At 31.8% G+C, this 17674-nt stretch overlaps 1 protein-coding gene across 1 annotated transcript in view; it reads left to right on the top strand.

The window, feature by feature from the left end:
- The window catches only part of LOC106465513 (serine/threonine-protein kinase unc-51-like), a 92477-nt gene extending 74981 nt beyond the window's left edge, over window positions 1–17496 (top strand). The window contains exons 17-25 of the mRNA XM_022393421.1: window positions 1168–1410; window positions 2791–2916; window positions 3259–3494; window positions 5765–5890; window positions 7915–8065; window positions 9231–9379; window positions 9967–10011; window positions 11025–11115; window positions 11496–17496. Of these exons, the coding sequence (XP_022249129.1) occupies window positions 1168–1410; window positions 2791–2916; window positions 3259–3494; window positions 5765–5890; window positions 7915–8065; window positions 9231–9379; window positions 9967–10011; window positions 11025–11115; window positions 11496–11569 (1241 nt within the window). The 3' untranslated portion in view covers window positions 11570–17496. The remainder of the gene's footprint in view (window positions 1–1167; window positions 1411–2790; window positions 2917–3258; window positions 3495–5764; window positions 5891–7914; window positions 8066–9230; window positions 9380–9966; window positions 10012–11024; window positions 11116–11495) is intronic.
- The last annotated feature ends 178 nt before the right edge of the window (window positions 17497–17674 follow it).

The raw sequence follows: 17674 nt of genomic DNA, 5'->3' as shown, positions 1-17674 counted from the left end.
CTAAAAAAATTTATTTCGTTTCATATCCTCCATGTGCAAAATTTGAAAAGGCTTAGCATTCTATAGCAAGCAGCAAATGAGTGCAAAGTTCATAACTAAAAGAGATAAGTGTTTGCTATACTTCTTTATTTACTCTTCTGTATTTTAAGAAGATATTTGTAAATAGTAATAATGTATATAGATATATAATGTATAATAATTGAAATGTGACTGTATTTTACAAAATACAAGTCTACTAAAATACAGCCAAGACAGGTCACTTTGTAAAGGCCCATTTTATATTTTTGGATACGGTAACATGAGTGCATCTTGTCATTGCAACTACTGTAATGTTAGCCAGGCATGACTGGAAAGTCAGTACAATAAAAATATATATATATATATATTGTAACTATCTGTGGTCTGTCAATTTGACCAACCTTGTAACCACCGTAATAAAGTAGGAAATAAATATAAATTATGCTTTTTTTAGTCTAAATAGTTTAAATCTCATAACATTACACACACACACACACACACATATATATATATTTATTTCCTAATTTTTTACGGTAGTTATAAGTTTGGTCAAAATGACAGACCCCATATAGTTAAGGTAGAGAAAAATAACAGACAGAATATAAAGTTTTACTGAAATCAAACATTTGAAATGTATTTAGGAGGTTTTAGAGAATACACAAATAATATTTGAGATTTTTGGACTAGTAATGAAACAGACTCGATGTTTTCACAAACAAATCTTTAATAAAAATACTTCATTATAAAATCTGATTTTTTTGTGTACAAAAAGACTTGTGATGTTTACTAAAAGTCTACCAAATTTTGTGAAGATACACATACTGTATTAACACACATACTTAACATGTGCAAATGTGTATACGAACTTGTGTATTTTATACTGAGCCCATCGTGATAGGGTTAAAATCAATAGGGTCCATCAGTAAATCTACGATTAACAACTGTAATTTTTAATACTGGATGTATTTTGCTCACCAAATGCTCAGAACTACATTTTTAGTATGACATTGGTTTATCATTAAATTATAATTTTTGTATCTTATTCTAACTAGCTTCTTGTTTTGAAGAGTCGTACAATGTTGGTGTGTTACTTACTTGGGATATTATGGATCATAACTAACTTTCAGAACTTCCTCTTTGCCTGAACAGATGTTATCGTGCCCATTAACCTCCCCACTCTTGCTACAGGGAATCCACTGTCACCAATTCTTGGGTCTCCTATTAAAGAACTCTCCAAGGCAAAACAGTCGCTGAGATTTCAGAAAGAACTCTCTAGTACAGCATCAAAAGGGTTAGATGTGTACAAGAACAATAGTTATTCAAGTCAACGGGTGACTTTTAGCACAAGAGCCATAACTCTTCCTGAAATTTGCTCTCAACACTTCTGGCCTGGTGAGTGAGAATTTACATGATTTCCTCTAAAATTAAAGGCTGAGTTGTCAGTCCAGATATAGTACTAAATACTGTTGTTCAAAGAGTTTGAAATGTCCCCAAAACTGTATTTACACATGTTACACTACTTTATTTTTGTTGTTTTTCTTTAGCCTACTTTATTGTGAGTTATCATCAGTTGATATGTATAAACCATTGGAAGCAGGCTTTTGATAAAGTAAGAAATATATAGTTAAAACCATATGGGTGACAAAGGTATTGAAATTGAAGGATAGGTTGAACAATCACCAAGTTTTTTTTAATCTATATTTAAAAAAAGACGACATTTCGAGCTAGCACTCTTCCCCAGAACGTATATCTGTACGATCTGACGAAGAGTGCTAGCTCAAAACATCATCCTTCTTTAAATACAAAATATAAAACACTTGGCAGTTGTTCAACCTGTTATTTAATCTTGACGAAGTAAGACCTTGTCATGTCTATTTATATATCTTTATTAATTAAATATTTCATCACAACTTTTAATAAATAAATAAAATTAACTAAGTAATGGAAATATAGGTTATTGTTTTAAGGTGAGTGTCATTTTTTTCTTTTTAAATCAATTTCATAGAAACTACTGGAGTTCTTTTTAATTAAAATAACAATGGTGCTACCTATAGTTGTTGTTTTATGGAAGTGTTCTCATACTGTAAAGTTACCAGTAGTTTTCCTATTTATTATGTGGTTTTGTTTTTTGCTTTGGCTCTTTCTATATAAACTGGAATATTTTGTGCATCTTGAGCTAAGGTGGATTATATATATATGTGACAACAAATGAAAATTGGATATAAACTTTTTTTTAAGATAATTTATTGAGCAGTTGCTCCAATATAAGTCTGGTTTTGGTTTTGTTCAATTTAGCATTGCAGTCATGAGACTTAATCTTGATTCTTTTGTTATTATAACAACATAAAAAAAAATACTGACCCTTTTATTTTCTTCAGTAAATTCAAAGTTGAGTCTGTTAAGTAAGATACATGTTTTAGGTTTAGCCTTATTTATAGTTTATTTTTCTTTATTGAACAGGCACAAACACTGATACAAATTGTCTTACAATGTTTAAAAACATAAACAACAACCAGTGATGAAAGTGTATTCCACTGCTTCTCCTTAACGAGCCATTGAAGAAAAATATACATTTCTAATTACAATTAATTTCTACCAGATACAGCTGAGTGCAGTTGTTACGGACTTGCTGTCAATTCAAGTTTGTAACATCAGGTGTGAAACCTTGATATTAAAATATTGTGGATTGATCTCTACAGATTTCAATAAAATTGCTATTTCTTATGGATTATATTTCGGAAATTGGTTGATTTTTCTTTTTTTTCTTTTCAGGGAATGGATATGGATCTTCAGAGCCAATGGACCAACAGGAATATAGTTTACATAGGTCAAGAAGCTCCAACAAATTTGGAGAGAGGGGCTTCCATAGAACTATCTCTCTATCTGGAGCACAGTTTAGTAAGTAAATGTAATTGATTTCAAAACCAAGGGTCGCATCAAGTATTTGTTTTAACAGTTATATAATGAAATTATAGATGTCAGCAAAAACCTAAGATTTTGATCAGTTGATTTTCAACTATTGTTAAAAACTACCCATAATTAGCAAGTTGCGAAGAAGATATTAAAACATTTTGAAAAGATGTGAAGTGCTACGAATTTGTACATGGGTGCTTTACTGTTTTGAAATACCTTTGTTTTTTTCCATTATAAAAAAACAAACAATTAACACTCAAACTGACTGTGCATTCTTATATTTTTTAAGAAATACCCAATATATATATTTTACCCTCTTTCTTTCAGTGTCATATAGCCCACCACGAACCATGATAATGCCTTATCACCACTGCTGTTTAAATGAAAGGACAACCCCTCTTGGGTCACCCGTACAGTTGCGTCGGAATTCAACTGGTTGTTGTATGTTTTTTGATTCTTCACCTAGTAGCCAAGTTTGTTTCTCCTACGAAAGTTCACCACCAAATACTGAAGAACCCATTGTGTTTATGGCCCCAGACCTGCCAGAGGAGACTATATTAGAGGTAGATTAGCAGAGTTCATCACCAAATTTATTATTGCAGAACTTTAACACTTGCAACTCCACTCTCTTGAGGCCTGTAAAACAATAAGCATCTGAAAATTATAAAACTTAGAAATAAACAAAATTTGGATATTTCCAAAGTTCCTGTATAGTTAGTAATAAATACGAGAAATGTTTCCTATCTGTGCTCCTCAATCTTTTACTTCTCCACTTGATGTGCAAAAAAATATATTAATTGAGAAAACAAAAAGAAGCAAAGAAGTCTCTACACTTATGTAGAGCTAGACCTGTATTAACGATGTATGTTCGTCTCGAATCTTTCAAATAAGCTGGATAGTTAGTAGAAAGCCACCAGCAAAACAAACTTAAAGATACAGATCAAGTTTACTGTTAAAAAAATCAAACGCACAAGTTTTCTGCTGATGTTGAGAGATGCTTCTCGTAAAACATGCATAATCTTATATCTCTGCAGTATGGTATTCTCGAAATCCACTTGTGCCTTAAAAAACGCTGCAGGGTAGAAGCTGTGTGTGAGCGTATGATTGTTTAACTGGGTTTTCCTGAACTGATCAGTAAATGAAAAGTTTCTATTCGTGAGTTCGCATATTAAGTCATGACAGCTATTTCAGTGTATACTTTCCAAGGAAACAAAAGTTTTCTCGAAATATTAACATACTTTTAGAATACTTTAAACATCACTTCTCATCGTATCTTTATCATTTTGTCTCATATTCATTCTTTACAGGGGTATAACTAGTATTTTCTCGAGGAGGGATTCAAGGGGTGATTAAGGGCCCCTGAAGCAACAAAGTATATTAAAAAAAAACAAAAAAAAACAAGCAAACCAAAGAAATATCAAAATAATAAAGGACTTTCTTAAACATTCCATTTTCTTTTTTATAAATTTACCATCTTTAAGTTTTGACAAACCAACCTTTTACAGTATAATTCAGCTGGTTAATAATGATAATATATATAACAGAAAAATCTGTAAAGCAATTATAAAGAACAATAACTATTACAATATGTTGCATACATACTAATTACACATAGTAATGAAAAAGAGAAAGTATGAGGGAGTATCAGTGCCCCACCCTCTACCATATCTGTTTTTGGGGGCTCCTGCACCTCTTTAACACTGATTCTGTACATTTCACCATTCAATTGGTTGTGTCAAACCCAATTTAATTATTATAAATGCTACATCACAATATTGTTTTGCTTTTTTTTTATCTTAGCTACTTTTATTTATACTTAAAAAGATGGGTGCGAGGTTGAAAAAATACTGCTAATATAAGGCACTATGGAAAATATTTAGAGTTGCTCCATTACAGTTTTGTGTGCTCTTTTAGGGTCATTGACCACAACAGAGGTAAGCATGAGATGCTGAATGGTGGGAAGCATTGAAAGAGATATTAACTTGTTTAGTGAATGGTAGCTGCCTTGTTCTTGTGAGTCTTACTTCAAAATTTGATTTTCAGCTTAAAATCTGTCACTGTGTTGATTGTAAGTGGATTTAATAACTTTGAATCTTTGTTTGATTCACCTCTTACATTTAGATAAGTTTTTTACTGCAAAATATAAAAATATGGTATATATATATTTCTAAAACATTTATTACTGTTCGACCTTACAAATTAGGCCTTATTTTTAAAAACGGGAAACGTGTTGGAACTCTGCTTAGGCTTCCAAGCTATATTTCGTGAACCTTGTTCTTCATTAATTTTTTCTGTAAGTTCTCACAGCAAAGGAAGAATTATAAATATCTGTATTGGTTATTCAGTCAACATGTTTAACTTCGTTATCCTTCTGTTAGTTAATCCAGTCGAGCATCAGAACATCAAGGTACTTCTACTAGTTGATCTTTACATTTAAATTTGTTGACTTAAACAAGCAACAAAACAGGAAGGCATTTTTATTAGTTGGTCTTTACATTTAACATTGCTAAATTAAACAACCAACAAAATAGTATTGTGTTACTAGTAGTTTTTCTCAGCATTTTTCCATAATTCAGACTAGCATCAAAACAGCTTTTCACTGTTAACTTCTAACATTTTACCGATGAAGTTTACCTAATGATGTTCTTTATTATAAGACTATAAACGTACTGTTCACAATACTTTAACATAAAGTAAATCCTTCTGCACTGTCGTTGTCGTACTAATTCTTTAGCTGTAAAGTTATTTAGTTTGTCTAGTTTTATAATAACATAAGGATTTGACCGAGTATTTGAAATTATAAAAGATTATGTCCTTATCATTTCTCCTACAGAAGGAACATAATGAGACGCTGGCGAAGTTAAACTTTGTTCTGGCACTTGTAGAATGTGTTCTAGATCTAGCCAAGTCTAAGGGAAACCCTTTGACACTTCTCACAGATTCCCTAATGAAGAGAGAGGTAAGTCTTGTGTTTATCCCCCTTCAGAGGTACCAAACATCTGTATTATCCATTGAACTGCAAATAACAAGAATGGCAGTATGTTTGTAAGCTTTACGAGTCAACTGGCATGGCTCAAGAATTGTGGCTAATTTCAACTTGAATAACTAATAAAGGATTTACTAAGGCTTTAGGCACTCCATACATTGTAGCTAGAAGAGTTGTAGGTTCGAGTCCCGCCAAACCCTTTTTTCTCTTTTTTTTCACTGCCTTAGAAAAAAACCCCAATAGCAACATTTAAGCTCAGTTCTAAAGTTTTACAATGAGAAAAGTTAGCTTAATAGTTAAATGTTAGGAATTCTTACTGCAACTAATACAATAAAATTATATAAGTTGCATCTTAAGCTGAAAAAACAAATTAAATTAGTTGTGAATAAAAATGTATGAAAAAATATCATAACTACAATGCTACTTAACACTTTCTGAACCAGAGGGGGTGACTGATAGCTGCCAGTTTTTTTTTCCTTCTTACATTGGAAATACCAAATTGCATGAACCTTAGAACAACTTATTAAATGGTATCTAAAATGTTGGCTTGAAAAAATTCATGCAATAAGATATTGCATTTCTAACACTTTGTGAGACACTGTTTTGAAAAAAACAGTAAAATATTTCTTTTGACATTTTATTTTGTCGATTGAGATAGTCACCACTGCTGGCCATAAATCATAAAAAAAAATAAGGTGAAAACTGAAAGGGGGATCAGTAGTTATGACCTGAATGTGAACAGTGTTGTCACCCATACTTTGTCAGGCTAGGTGTTGTGGTTTTTGTTAACAACATTCTTGGTAGAAATCAATTTGTATCTAATAAACTGAGATAGTCACCACTGCTGGCCATAAATAATAAAAAAAATAAGGTGAAAACTGAAAGAGTGTATCAGTAGTTATGACTTGAATGTTAACAGTGTTGTCACTAATACTTTGTCAGGCTAGGTGTCGTGGTTTTTGTTAACAACATTCTTGGTAGAAATCAATTTGTATCTAATAAATATAGTTTACTTTCAGCAAAGAACCAGTTATTTTATTTGTGTGCATTTTTGTATACAATAAACTTAACATTAATATTCAATAAATAAGGTTTTGAGTTTTTGGAATACTTTGTCACCTATCACACTTAAGCTCATCTGATGTCTTTTCATTGAAGATTTCTGTAAGTTTAAACATATCTATAAAAAAACCATTTTTAAAATAAAAGAAACTAAATAATTTCTGAGCTGTATTTGATTCTTAGGTGTTCTAAACTTTCCATTATGTTCCTTTGTTCACTCCTACTGGAGATCAGGGTTGTCAGTATCTCCTAAAAATCAGAAATTACTTCATTCTCTCTACACTGATGTAAATGATCTATAATCTGCTCTAGCCAATCATATGTAAACAATGGCTATAGCTGTAGTCAAAGCTAAGTTTCATTAGTAGTTGTTCAGACAAGATAATGTGACATCACAAAAGGGTGTCGCATGAAGAGCTGTAGTAATACAATCACTAACAGAGAAGGAAAATCTGTGCGCTTTGAGATGTGCGCATAACATTTTAAAATTGATAAGTGCAAGAGCTGTGCACAAATGAAAATTGGAACATTTAAAAAGCTTTGTTTGCAAATTACTCAATGAATGGTACAAAATAACAGAATATCAAATCTAAAATATCTTTGAGTTAAAAGTTTTGAACTGTATATGTAGAATTATTAATTTTTACTTAGATTGTCAGATTTGATACGCAGACGAGCAATTGATATTTTAAAGGTGTTCTCTGATCCAGATAGGTTTGAAAAACTCCAGCTTCTACAGTTTACATGTAGTTTTTTCTAGGATTTGTTTCATTTATGGAAAGTAATGTGCAAGAGTTTGAGAAACTAAAACTTTGTTAATGCTACTGTTCCTGTTTATAATTTAGTTTTATAGATATCACAATAAGTGTGTATTTTTTATTTAGAGCCACGTCATTGCGGAGTATAAAAACACCAAATAATTTTTTTTTTTCTAGGGTCAGATGTCAGTTTTCACTGAGGGTTATAGACGAGCCGAACAACTGGTACTTTTCATGAGAGCCCTGCAGCTTTTATCATCATCTCTACAGCTTTCTCGTCAAGAGGTCCAGGCAGGTCGCCTGTCTCCTTCTACCTCTGTGAGAAGTGGTAAGGTCAAGCTTATCATTATCTACAACTTTCTTGTCAAGAGGTCCAGGCAGGTCACGTGTCTCTCTCTATCTCTGTAAGAAAGAGTAAGGTAAAGTTTATCATTATTTACAGCTTTCTCGTCAAGATGTCTTGACAGATCGCACGTCTACTTCTGTAAGGAGTGGTAAGGTCAAGTATATCATCATTTCTTGTCGAAAGGTCCAAACAGGTTGCATGTCTTTTTCTACATATGTGAGAAATGGTAGGGTCAAGTTTATCATCATCGCTCCAGCTTTCTTATCAAAAGGTCCAAACAGGTTGTATGTCTTTTTCTACATATGTGAGAAATGGTAGGGTCAAGTTTATCATCATCGCTCCAGCTTTCTTATCAAAAGGTTAAGGCTGGTCGCATATTTCCATTTAACTCTGTAAGAAATGGTAATCTCCAGTTTATCATCATCTGTAGCTTTCTTATCTAGAGGTCCAGGCAGGTTGCATGCCTTCCTCCACCTCTGTAACAAATGGTAAGGCCAAATTTATCATAAACAATCTAAGGTATTATATGCGAAATGTTACGTAATTAATATTACATTATTGGGAAATACCACTGTCAATTGAACTAAGCTTTAGAGATTCTAATTCTCATAGATATTTTATCAACCTCTTGTATGTTATGCCATCTATTTTTTTAAACCAAGTCATGGTGTTGTTTGTGGGCAAAACATTGTTCATGATATTCAACTTGTATAATAATCATTTAAAAGAATTGTTTGACGACTGATGTGTGTGTTGAGAAATTTTGGAATAAATAATTAAACTACTGATTAACAGTAACTAACATTTTCTGTGATAGATTAGCTTTTAGATCCAATTACCCCCAAGCATTTTAAAATTATTTTATATAAATTTGAAATAGAAATATTTAAATAATTTCTCTGTATTGTTAGTGAGAGAATTTTAATATCAAGTTATATTTTTAATTTTCCATGTTAAAAACACTACATACAAGGAGTAAATGATAAATGTATAAACCTTGTATCTGTTGAATAATGTTCTTTTTTTAGAAAAAGGTGTATGAAGTATTAATTAATGAAACTTCAATTATTTCAGGATATTTGTCTTTGTATTTCTTAGTTTTGTAATAATAATCCTTTATATAACAAAGTAGAAACTTTTATTCCAGTCCTTCATACCATGAAAGAGCGATTTCACTATTGTCTGAACATGTGCAAGACCCTCAACAGTCCAGGGACACTGCAAGCAGCAGGAGTGGACCCCACAACATATACTATTACAGCTGATCAACTTATCTATCACTATGCCATTGAAATGGTATTTACTTTATTTTTTTTGTAATTCATTATGATTATCACCTAAATAAAGATCGAGTAACATCATAGACGTATTGTTATTCGAGTAACATCACAGACGTATTGTTATTTGGGAGTTTTCTTTATTTTCTGGATCTTGTGATAAACTTTGGCTTTATTTCTTGTGTCTAAATATCTGTTTTTTTCAAAATAGTTAATGTATACAACACTATTTAAATACAGTTGAAATGACTGACAACTTTTTATATTGTTTTGTCCAGTGAATATATGTAATGTTTACTAAGTTTATCAGATTTCCTTTTTCTCTTGAACAGTAACGTATTTTATAATTAGAGGGCAGAAACAAGTGATTGTTTTTTCTTTCGTGTTAATGGTGAAACTGAAAGAATATGAGCTAAAATGCTTTTTAATAGTACATTCAAGCTAAACAGTGTTTCTTCAGGGCAGTATTAAGTAAATAAACATAAAAAAAATTTATATTTTCATGCGAGAATGATGAACTAATGACCAATAGATGCTTAGAATGTTGGATGTTATTTTTGTTGTCTTAAAACAACTTAGCTTATCGATTTCACTTTTTATATTTAGTGTCAGTCAGCTGCCTTAGAAGAATTGTTTGGAAATCCAGAAGAGGTTCGTACTTTTCATTTTCTTAGTATTGAAGTTATTGTTACAAAAATGAAGTTATAAAATTATCTAGAAATGATTTTTTTTTAATTATCCCACTTGGTTAAAACTGATACGTGCCAAACTTAGATGCAGTTGAGTTGTAGTTAGCTTTTTATTATTCCTCATATTACAGACACTGTTACTTTTTTGTATAAATAGGTTCCCTACTAGGCCTGATTCGTCATGAAAATAATATAAATAAATGATTCAAAAGAAATTTTCCTTTCTTATACTTGAACTCCTTAACTTATCTAAAAGTGTGAAAAACAAACAAACAAGTTCTGATGAATGATTAATATTTTATGTTTTCGTGCTGCGTTTGTATACATATATATATATATATATGCTTGACTTTCATTACCATAACAAACTGATCTCTATTTTCCATATAAGATAAACTTACCCCGAGTCTTCTGCACACACACACATGTGAAACTACAACCAGTTTTATGGGTAGTGTAATTTATTTTCTAATGATGATCATATGTGAAGTGTTTCTAGTTTGATGTAAGAACTGTGAAGTCTTCACGAAGGTCAACAGATTAATTAATTTCTTGTGAATCATATAAAGAAATTTAATTAAATAATTCATGAAATTTATGTGGGTGAAGTTGGATCCTTAAATTGTTCTTAATGTTATCTCAGATGAGATTATGTCTGTAGTTGAATTGCACATTTGATTTTGATTTATTTAGAAGTGTCATTCGAAATACTTTATCGATAGTTGAATTGCACATTTGAGTCTTCTTTTTCACATGCAAATCCTCAAGTATCGTCTTTAAAAAAAACAAACAAAGACAGATAAAAGAATGGGTGTGATTCACAAAGGATTTAGTTACTTTAAAGATGAAAATTACACGTGAAAGTCCTAATTCTAAAATTTCTACCTTGAATTGTGTACATTAATTTTTTTGTTGTTGAAGAAATTCATCATATATGTATAGCTTTTTTCTTTTGCATATAATTTTATAATGTAGTGTTTCTGCCGTTACCAAAAAGCACGGGTACTCCTACACAGCTTAGCACAACAAATTCCCAATGACGAAGACAAGAAACTCTTGAATAGCTGTAAGTTTCAAACAATAACTTGTATACTGTAAAGAATAAAATTATACTACTACTGCTTTGAAATTTTCAATCTGTACTCACTAGTTATCTTGGTAGTAAATGAATAACTAAGAACTGTCTCTATGGAATACAGCTGTTTAGATTAATTTATTTCTGAGGTATCTGCATGATAAAATTCACCAGATGGTCAGGTATTAATTTGTATCCATACCTTTGCATTATTTTTCATGTGCTTCTATGTCGCAAATGAATAATTTTCCTGTTAATGCGTTTCGTCTTTTTTTTTTTTTTTATCAATTTTTATATATGTGGTTAACAGTTGCAGAATAAATTATTATTATTGACAGTTTTAATTTTTTTCTTCTCTCCCTACCTTACAGATAAGGGTGCTGTGGAACGACGACTTTTTGTATTACAGAGTCAAGGTTACATTCAGGCCTACAATACGATGTGATATTAGGAGAACGTACTAAAGAAGTGATCAGTAAATAGCGTTCTATTCAGTTCAGTTTCTGTAGAATTGCTAACATCTGTGGATTATTTTCTTCTGTGTATGTATACAAGTGACCTGGTTCTTTGAAAACTGATCTATTACAATAAGTGCCATTCATTTAGCTTCTTTTGTTTTCGCTTGTATACTTAAACAATGGCTGTTAATACAGTTCAGTATTTATTCCAGTCAAATACCACTTTTATCTTTGCTTTAGATTTTAGAAAATTGATGGCACTGAGTGTAATAGACCAAGAAGGAAAGCAACAATTATAACAAGAGGATAATTAATTAAAAAATACAGCAGACCAGTTCTTATTTTAATGATTACGGTGTTGAATTTCAATTTGAATGTAACTCTTACATGGTGATGACCCGATACTTTGGATCACAATATTGTAATAATTAAAATCAGAACTTGTCTACTATAAAAGTTGTTGTAATTTTGAATTAGTTATTCAGCTCAATACTAACAAGAGAATGTAAAACAGAAAAGCAGTGGTTAATACTTCCTGAATCAAATTTCTACAATGTGATAAAGACACCATTCCTCAACTCCTGTGAACAATACCGACTTCCCAAGTGAATTTTTTGCATGTTATTACAAAACATAAATATATCTTTTTTTCTTTTTTTTGGTTATTGTGTAAGTATTATATCATAATCTATTATGTTAAAGTATCTACGTTTTTATTGTATGTAGTGAATATTGCAATAGCATAAAATAGTGTCTGTAGCAGGGGGAAGAATACATGTTGGATGCAAGACATATGAATATCCCCTTACTCGATGATATACAAAGTATATCTTGTTCCTTGGTGTTTCAGTGCACAAGTTCAAGTTACTTGTAACTTTCCTGACATTTTTTTTTCATTAAATAACATTGTTTGTATGTTAATTAAGTTGGTAAACATGTACTTTTATGAATAGAAGTAATAGAATGTATGACATAGCCATTAATAATGGAATGATGAGGACATTAACGTAGGAACATTTTGTTTTTCTCCGAGGTCGAGTGTATTGTTGAACGGCTTGCAATAAGTGCCGAAGTTGATAGGTTGCATGCAGTTTTGTGTATTTATTTTAGTTTGTGATGGTTGTGACTTACATTGATGCCTTCATAGAAAAACAAGTTATATATTATCTTTAAACTGTTGCGTATCGAATAGCTTGTTGGGTAATGCCTAGATCTCACTAATAGTAAGTTGTGCATCTAAAAAAATGTTCAATGTCTAACTATTTGAAAGTAAACATTTATATATATATATATATATCTATTGATATTTGAGTTTGAAAAATGTGATTTTTTTTCTTAATGTGTACTCTTTTTTTTATCAGGTTTAGATTCAGTTGTATGAGATATATTAGACTTGTGTTGCGAAAGTTAAATTGTTTGTATCAAGATTGTTACTTAGCAACAGGATTTTAGATGGTGATTGTTACTTGGTAGAGTCAAGTAAAGTTCGAGTCAGTGATGATATTGTAACTATTACTTAGTAATGTTTGAGTCAGTGATGATAAATGTGGCTCATTAATGTTTGTGTCAGGGATGATTTTGTGACTGTTACTTGGTAATATTTGAGTTAGTGATGATATTGATGATTGTTGCCTGGTTACAGGATGTAATGTAATGTTTGAGCAAGCAATGAAAGTGTGACTGTCACACAATGAGTAAATGATGATAATACTATTTAGTAAATTGATCTTTTTAGTCAATGAAGACATTGTGAGTGTTACTTAGCAACTGAATCTTTGGATTACTGATAACATAGATGACTGTTGCCTAGTAACAGGATGAATTAATAAGGATATTGTTAGTACTACTATATAACATATATAAGTGTATGTGTGGTATATTACTTCTTATTTATCTTGAGTTTCTAGTATGTTTGAAAGAAGGTCATAAGTTTTATGTCGTTAGGAACAGTTACTATATTTGAAATCTTGCTTAACAATATGGTTGAATTTCATACCAGGATTATTGATATTAACATTTTCCTTGTGTTGAGAGGACACTGTCAGATCTGGGTTGATGGTGTTTCACCTTTATAAAGACATGTTTATTAAAATTCAGTGGCATGGTGGCAACTTTTTCACCAGAGGGGGTAAGAAAATTTTAACAGCCTTTCCCAAAGAAAAATGCTATATTTTAAAGAAGAAAAATAATATCTTTTTAATTTGACAACTCATATTTCACTCTGAAGAAACCTAAAACAACATGCATTATGTATGTATATACGCATGTGTTTGTTAAAAGTAGATTAATTATTGTTTAATTACCAGAATATAGTTAACTCGAGGCATGGGACAATTCAACGAAAATGAAAATAATTTTGTCACTGTCGAGATCAGGGCTTATATTGTACTCAACAGCAATCTGAAGAAGGCCTTTGAAGATCTGAAGTGATTCTTCATTCTCTTCAATGCTAAAAACCTTTGCACAGCTACAAAAGAGCTTACTGGCACTGCAACAATACTTACATAGAACTATGCCATTTTAGGGTAAATGTCAGCACTGTGTGTGTGTCTCAATAGAAGGTTTAGGCTGTATATCTGTGATGTATGTATGTATGTATGTGTGACAACAGCCTGTACTAGTAACAGTTGATTTATCTCAATTTTGTGGGTAACTTTTGTTTCCCTGAGAGTGGGAAATGAAAGTTACCTGAAATTTCAAGATGAACCTACTATCACAAACACAGACTCTTGTTATACACAAAGAAACTTCACGAGACGTCAAAAGTGTAAATCTGGCTTGTTCTAGAGCAGCAACAGCTGACAGCCGAGGAATCTGAGAATAGTTCACAGTAAATATTCCATACTCTTCTTCTCCAGTACTGCATTCAGGTTTGTCACTATCATTATTGTTCATTTCATCAGCACAACAAGTTGAATTGAAGCTGTCAAAAGGCTTAAATATGAGGTTTTGAACTTGGATCTTAGTTATTCAAATCAGGAAGGAAAGAAAAAGTATATGGTTTGTTAATACTGAAGCAATCCTTTGTCAAGTAACAGTATAAAATGTCTGGTATTTCTAGTTCTCCTTTTCATTGTCTGGTGGCTCATCGACAGCCTTCTCACCTTATGTGTACTTTTGTCTGTGCTATAGGTAGTCCAACTGTTTGTTATCCATAAGCCTAATTATAGTTTGGCTCAAATCTTGTATCTGCAATCATTTGAGGGTACTTAACCATCTCTATGTGACGTTCCTATAAGTAACGGTTTAGGTGGGCAGTCAAAACAAACAATTCATTAAATAAAACTGCTGTTGCCAAGAGCTCTTTTGATTGGATTGCAATTAGAAGACCAGTAGCCTCTGAATAATGATTAACGTCAAAGAATAATTTTTTCACTGTTCCTATCACATCAGTGATGCTATCAAAATGAATTAAAAACAACTCGACGTGTTTCCCTCTTTAACTCCATCGTGCTGTGTCTGTGTGTTACCGTGGTTTTATTTTTTTAGCATTCTCAAAAGTGCAATGATATATTGACTGTGACCAAACAATACATAAAGACTTTTAGGATTCTCAAATGGTGTGACGGATACACTGGATGGCTCTAGCGAAACTAAACGTACTAAACTAAACATACTGGCCACCTTTTTCCTTTATCAGTACTTGAAGTCCTGCCACACTTGAAGCTTCATCAAAGTTTGAGTAAGTAACCGATGAAAAGTAACAGTTCCAATTTTTAAGGACTCTTCTATTAAATCAAATAACTTTGCTTCCAAGATAAACAAAATATATGTTTAAATTGTAATGACAAGTTTATAAGACTTATCTAAAGCACTGACAGTTTACATCATTTTTTGCTATATCTACAGGTCTCAAATTAACTTGATTAAACATCAAATGTTACTTATTTCACAAAGTTCATTGAAAAATTAAAAAATTTTCTTAGTTTAATAAATATATAACCAATGTCACATTGTGGGTGTCAGGTGATATAACAAATATATGCCATCTACTATTAATTTAATTTAAAAAAAGCAATAAATCCTAGAAATAACAGGGGAGGAGGGCAAAGTATCCATTTTTATGTTAAAACTAGGTGGACTATTTAACTTTCTGCACTTAAAACAATAAAACGTGCTGTGCATAATCTGTGATAAGGCCTAGCAACGTGGGCTAATGTCGACCTAGATTTTACAGTGTGTGCATATAAATATCTTATCTTTGAGAATGTGATAAAAGTCCTTCAGAGTTGATTGTTTTGGCAGAAGTATGGGTGTGGCTATGTAGAAGTTTATTTTACTGTATAAAGTCAATTTTCTAATTCTGTTTTGCCCTATCTATTATCTTTGTATTGATTAGAACATCAGAGCGACAGTTGGCTTGATTTCAATATGTACTGTTTTTAATTACTCTTTACCAAAATGCAAAAAAAAAAATTAATGATAAAATATTAAAATAATAACAATAAATGAAATAGTAAAATAAAGCCAACTGACATCTGTTAAGAAAATTTATAAACGTCCATTGATTTTTTTTGCTCCCTTATTTACCAGTGCAGGGAGAGGGGGACAACTACCCCCACCACCTTTCTGGCCACCATGCCTTATTGAGTGATAGTATAATGTTGCCTAACAAGTCCTATGCATTTCTGTGGCAGTCTTTTAGGCATTTAATAAACTTAATTCATCATTACCTATAAACGAGAGCCTTGACTGACCCCTAAAAATATGAAGGTTTTTTTTTTGTTTCTTTTAATGTCACTGAAGCTTGTACAGTGTGTCTGTTACTTGTGACAAAGTGCATCAGTGAAGTGACTGTGGGTGTATGATTGTTTGAATGTGGTATATCTGAAGCTGTGGCGTAAGTATGTCCTTGCAACCACAGGGGGGGGGGGGCGAAGCCAAAAGGAAGGGCCTGACAAACTTAAGAATAGCCAACAAGGGGAGAGACACACAATTATAGGGGCCCACTTACTTTCATGTGGGGCATCTTTTGGAGTGCAAGTGAAGAGCTGAAAACGTGATCCAAGTTTTCTGTGTACATATAGTATGTGTCGTGAGTAAAGGTCAGTTTTCTTAATGGATCGTATTTTTCAAACATACTGAATGTTGTACCTCTACATACAACCATATTGTTTAGTGGTAGTGTAAGTCTACCATGTGATTTTGCTGTAGCTAAAATTGACTTTATATCCTCTAATAATCTGGGGGATATTTTGCTTTATGATATATGTAGTGTTTAGTGATAGTTTTAACTAAATATTAGTATCTTTGAATTATTTGTGATATATTGAAATACCCTCCAATATCTATCGTCATTCAAGTAAGTGATATATATATGTCAAGGATAGAGGTCTAAATTGGCTGACCTATCCCAGCACTTATATTACTGATGTGTTTTGTATGTGTAAATGTGTTTCGAATTCAGGGTATACCTTGTATATACAATTATAGTGTTTGTTGAAGATGTTAGTGGAATTGTTAAAGAGTGGATGATTAGGGATACCCATTGAACATCCATTGCAGTATAAATTTTTATACTTGTACTTAAAGGTAAACTGATTTAAAAAGTGTTTTGATATGTGCTTCTAAATATAATTTTTTAAAATAAACTGTGTGAGAATGTTTGGTGCAGAAGTTGACAACAGTGTATTTGGTGGGTGAGGTGAAATGATCCTATTGTAAATATTGTATATAGCTGTGGGATCGGCGTTTCTACGTCTGCAGGGTTGCAGCTTTAACATGTGAAATCTTCAGCATTTAAGAAAGTTCAAGAAAACACAAATAATTCCTGTAACCTCAGAACTGTACAATAAAATATGTAAATAATTAAGAAACTGTAATTTTTGTGTACATGCATTACGAAATGTTAGACAATATAGGTTCTTCTGATGTACAATATTTGGTTTTTTAATAAAGAATTGTTAACAAGTGACATTTTGTTCAGTCAGTAGTGGTCACTATTCAAGGCTGTGGATCGGATGGTTCATGGAATCAACTAAGGATGTGTTATAAAAGTGCAAGTATGGGAGCCTGCAGAAATTTTTCAGGGGGTATTGGTGGACATGGCATAGATAGCCTGTTTTGTAGCTTTGTGCTTAACTACAAACAAG

Source organism: Limulus polyphemus, unplaced genomic scaffold (assembly GCF_000517525.1).
Source record: "Limulus polyphemus unplaced genomic scaffold, Limulus_polyphemus-2.1.2 Scaffold1969, whole genome shotgun sequence".
NCBI classification, from domain to species: Eukaryota; Metazoa; Arthropoda; class Merostomata; order Xiphosura; family Limulidae; genus Limulus; species Limulus polyphemus.
Note: the sequence above shows the minus strand (reverse complement) of the source record. Positions and strands in the feature narration are given on the sequence as shown.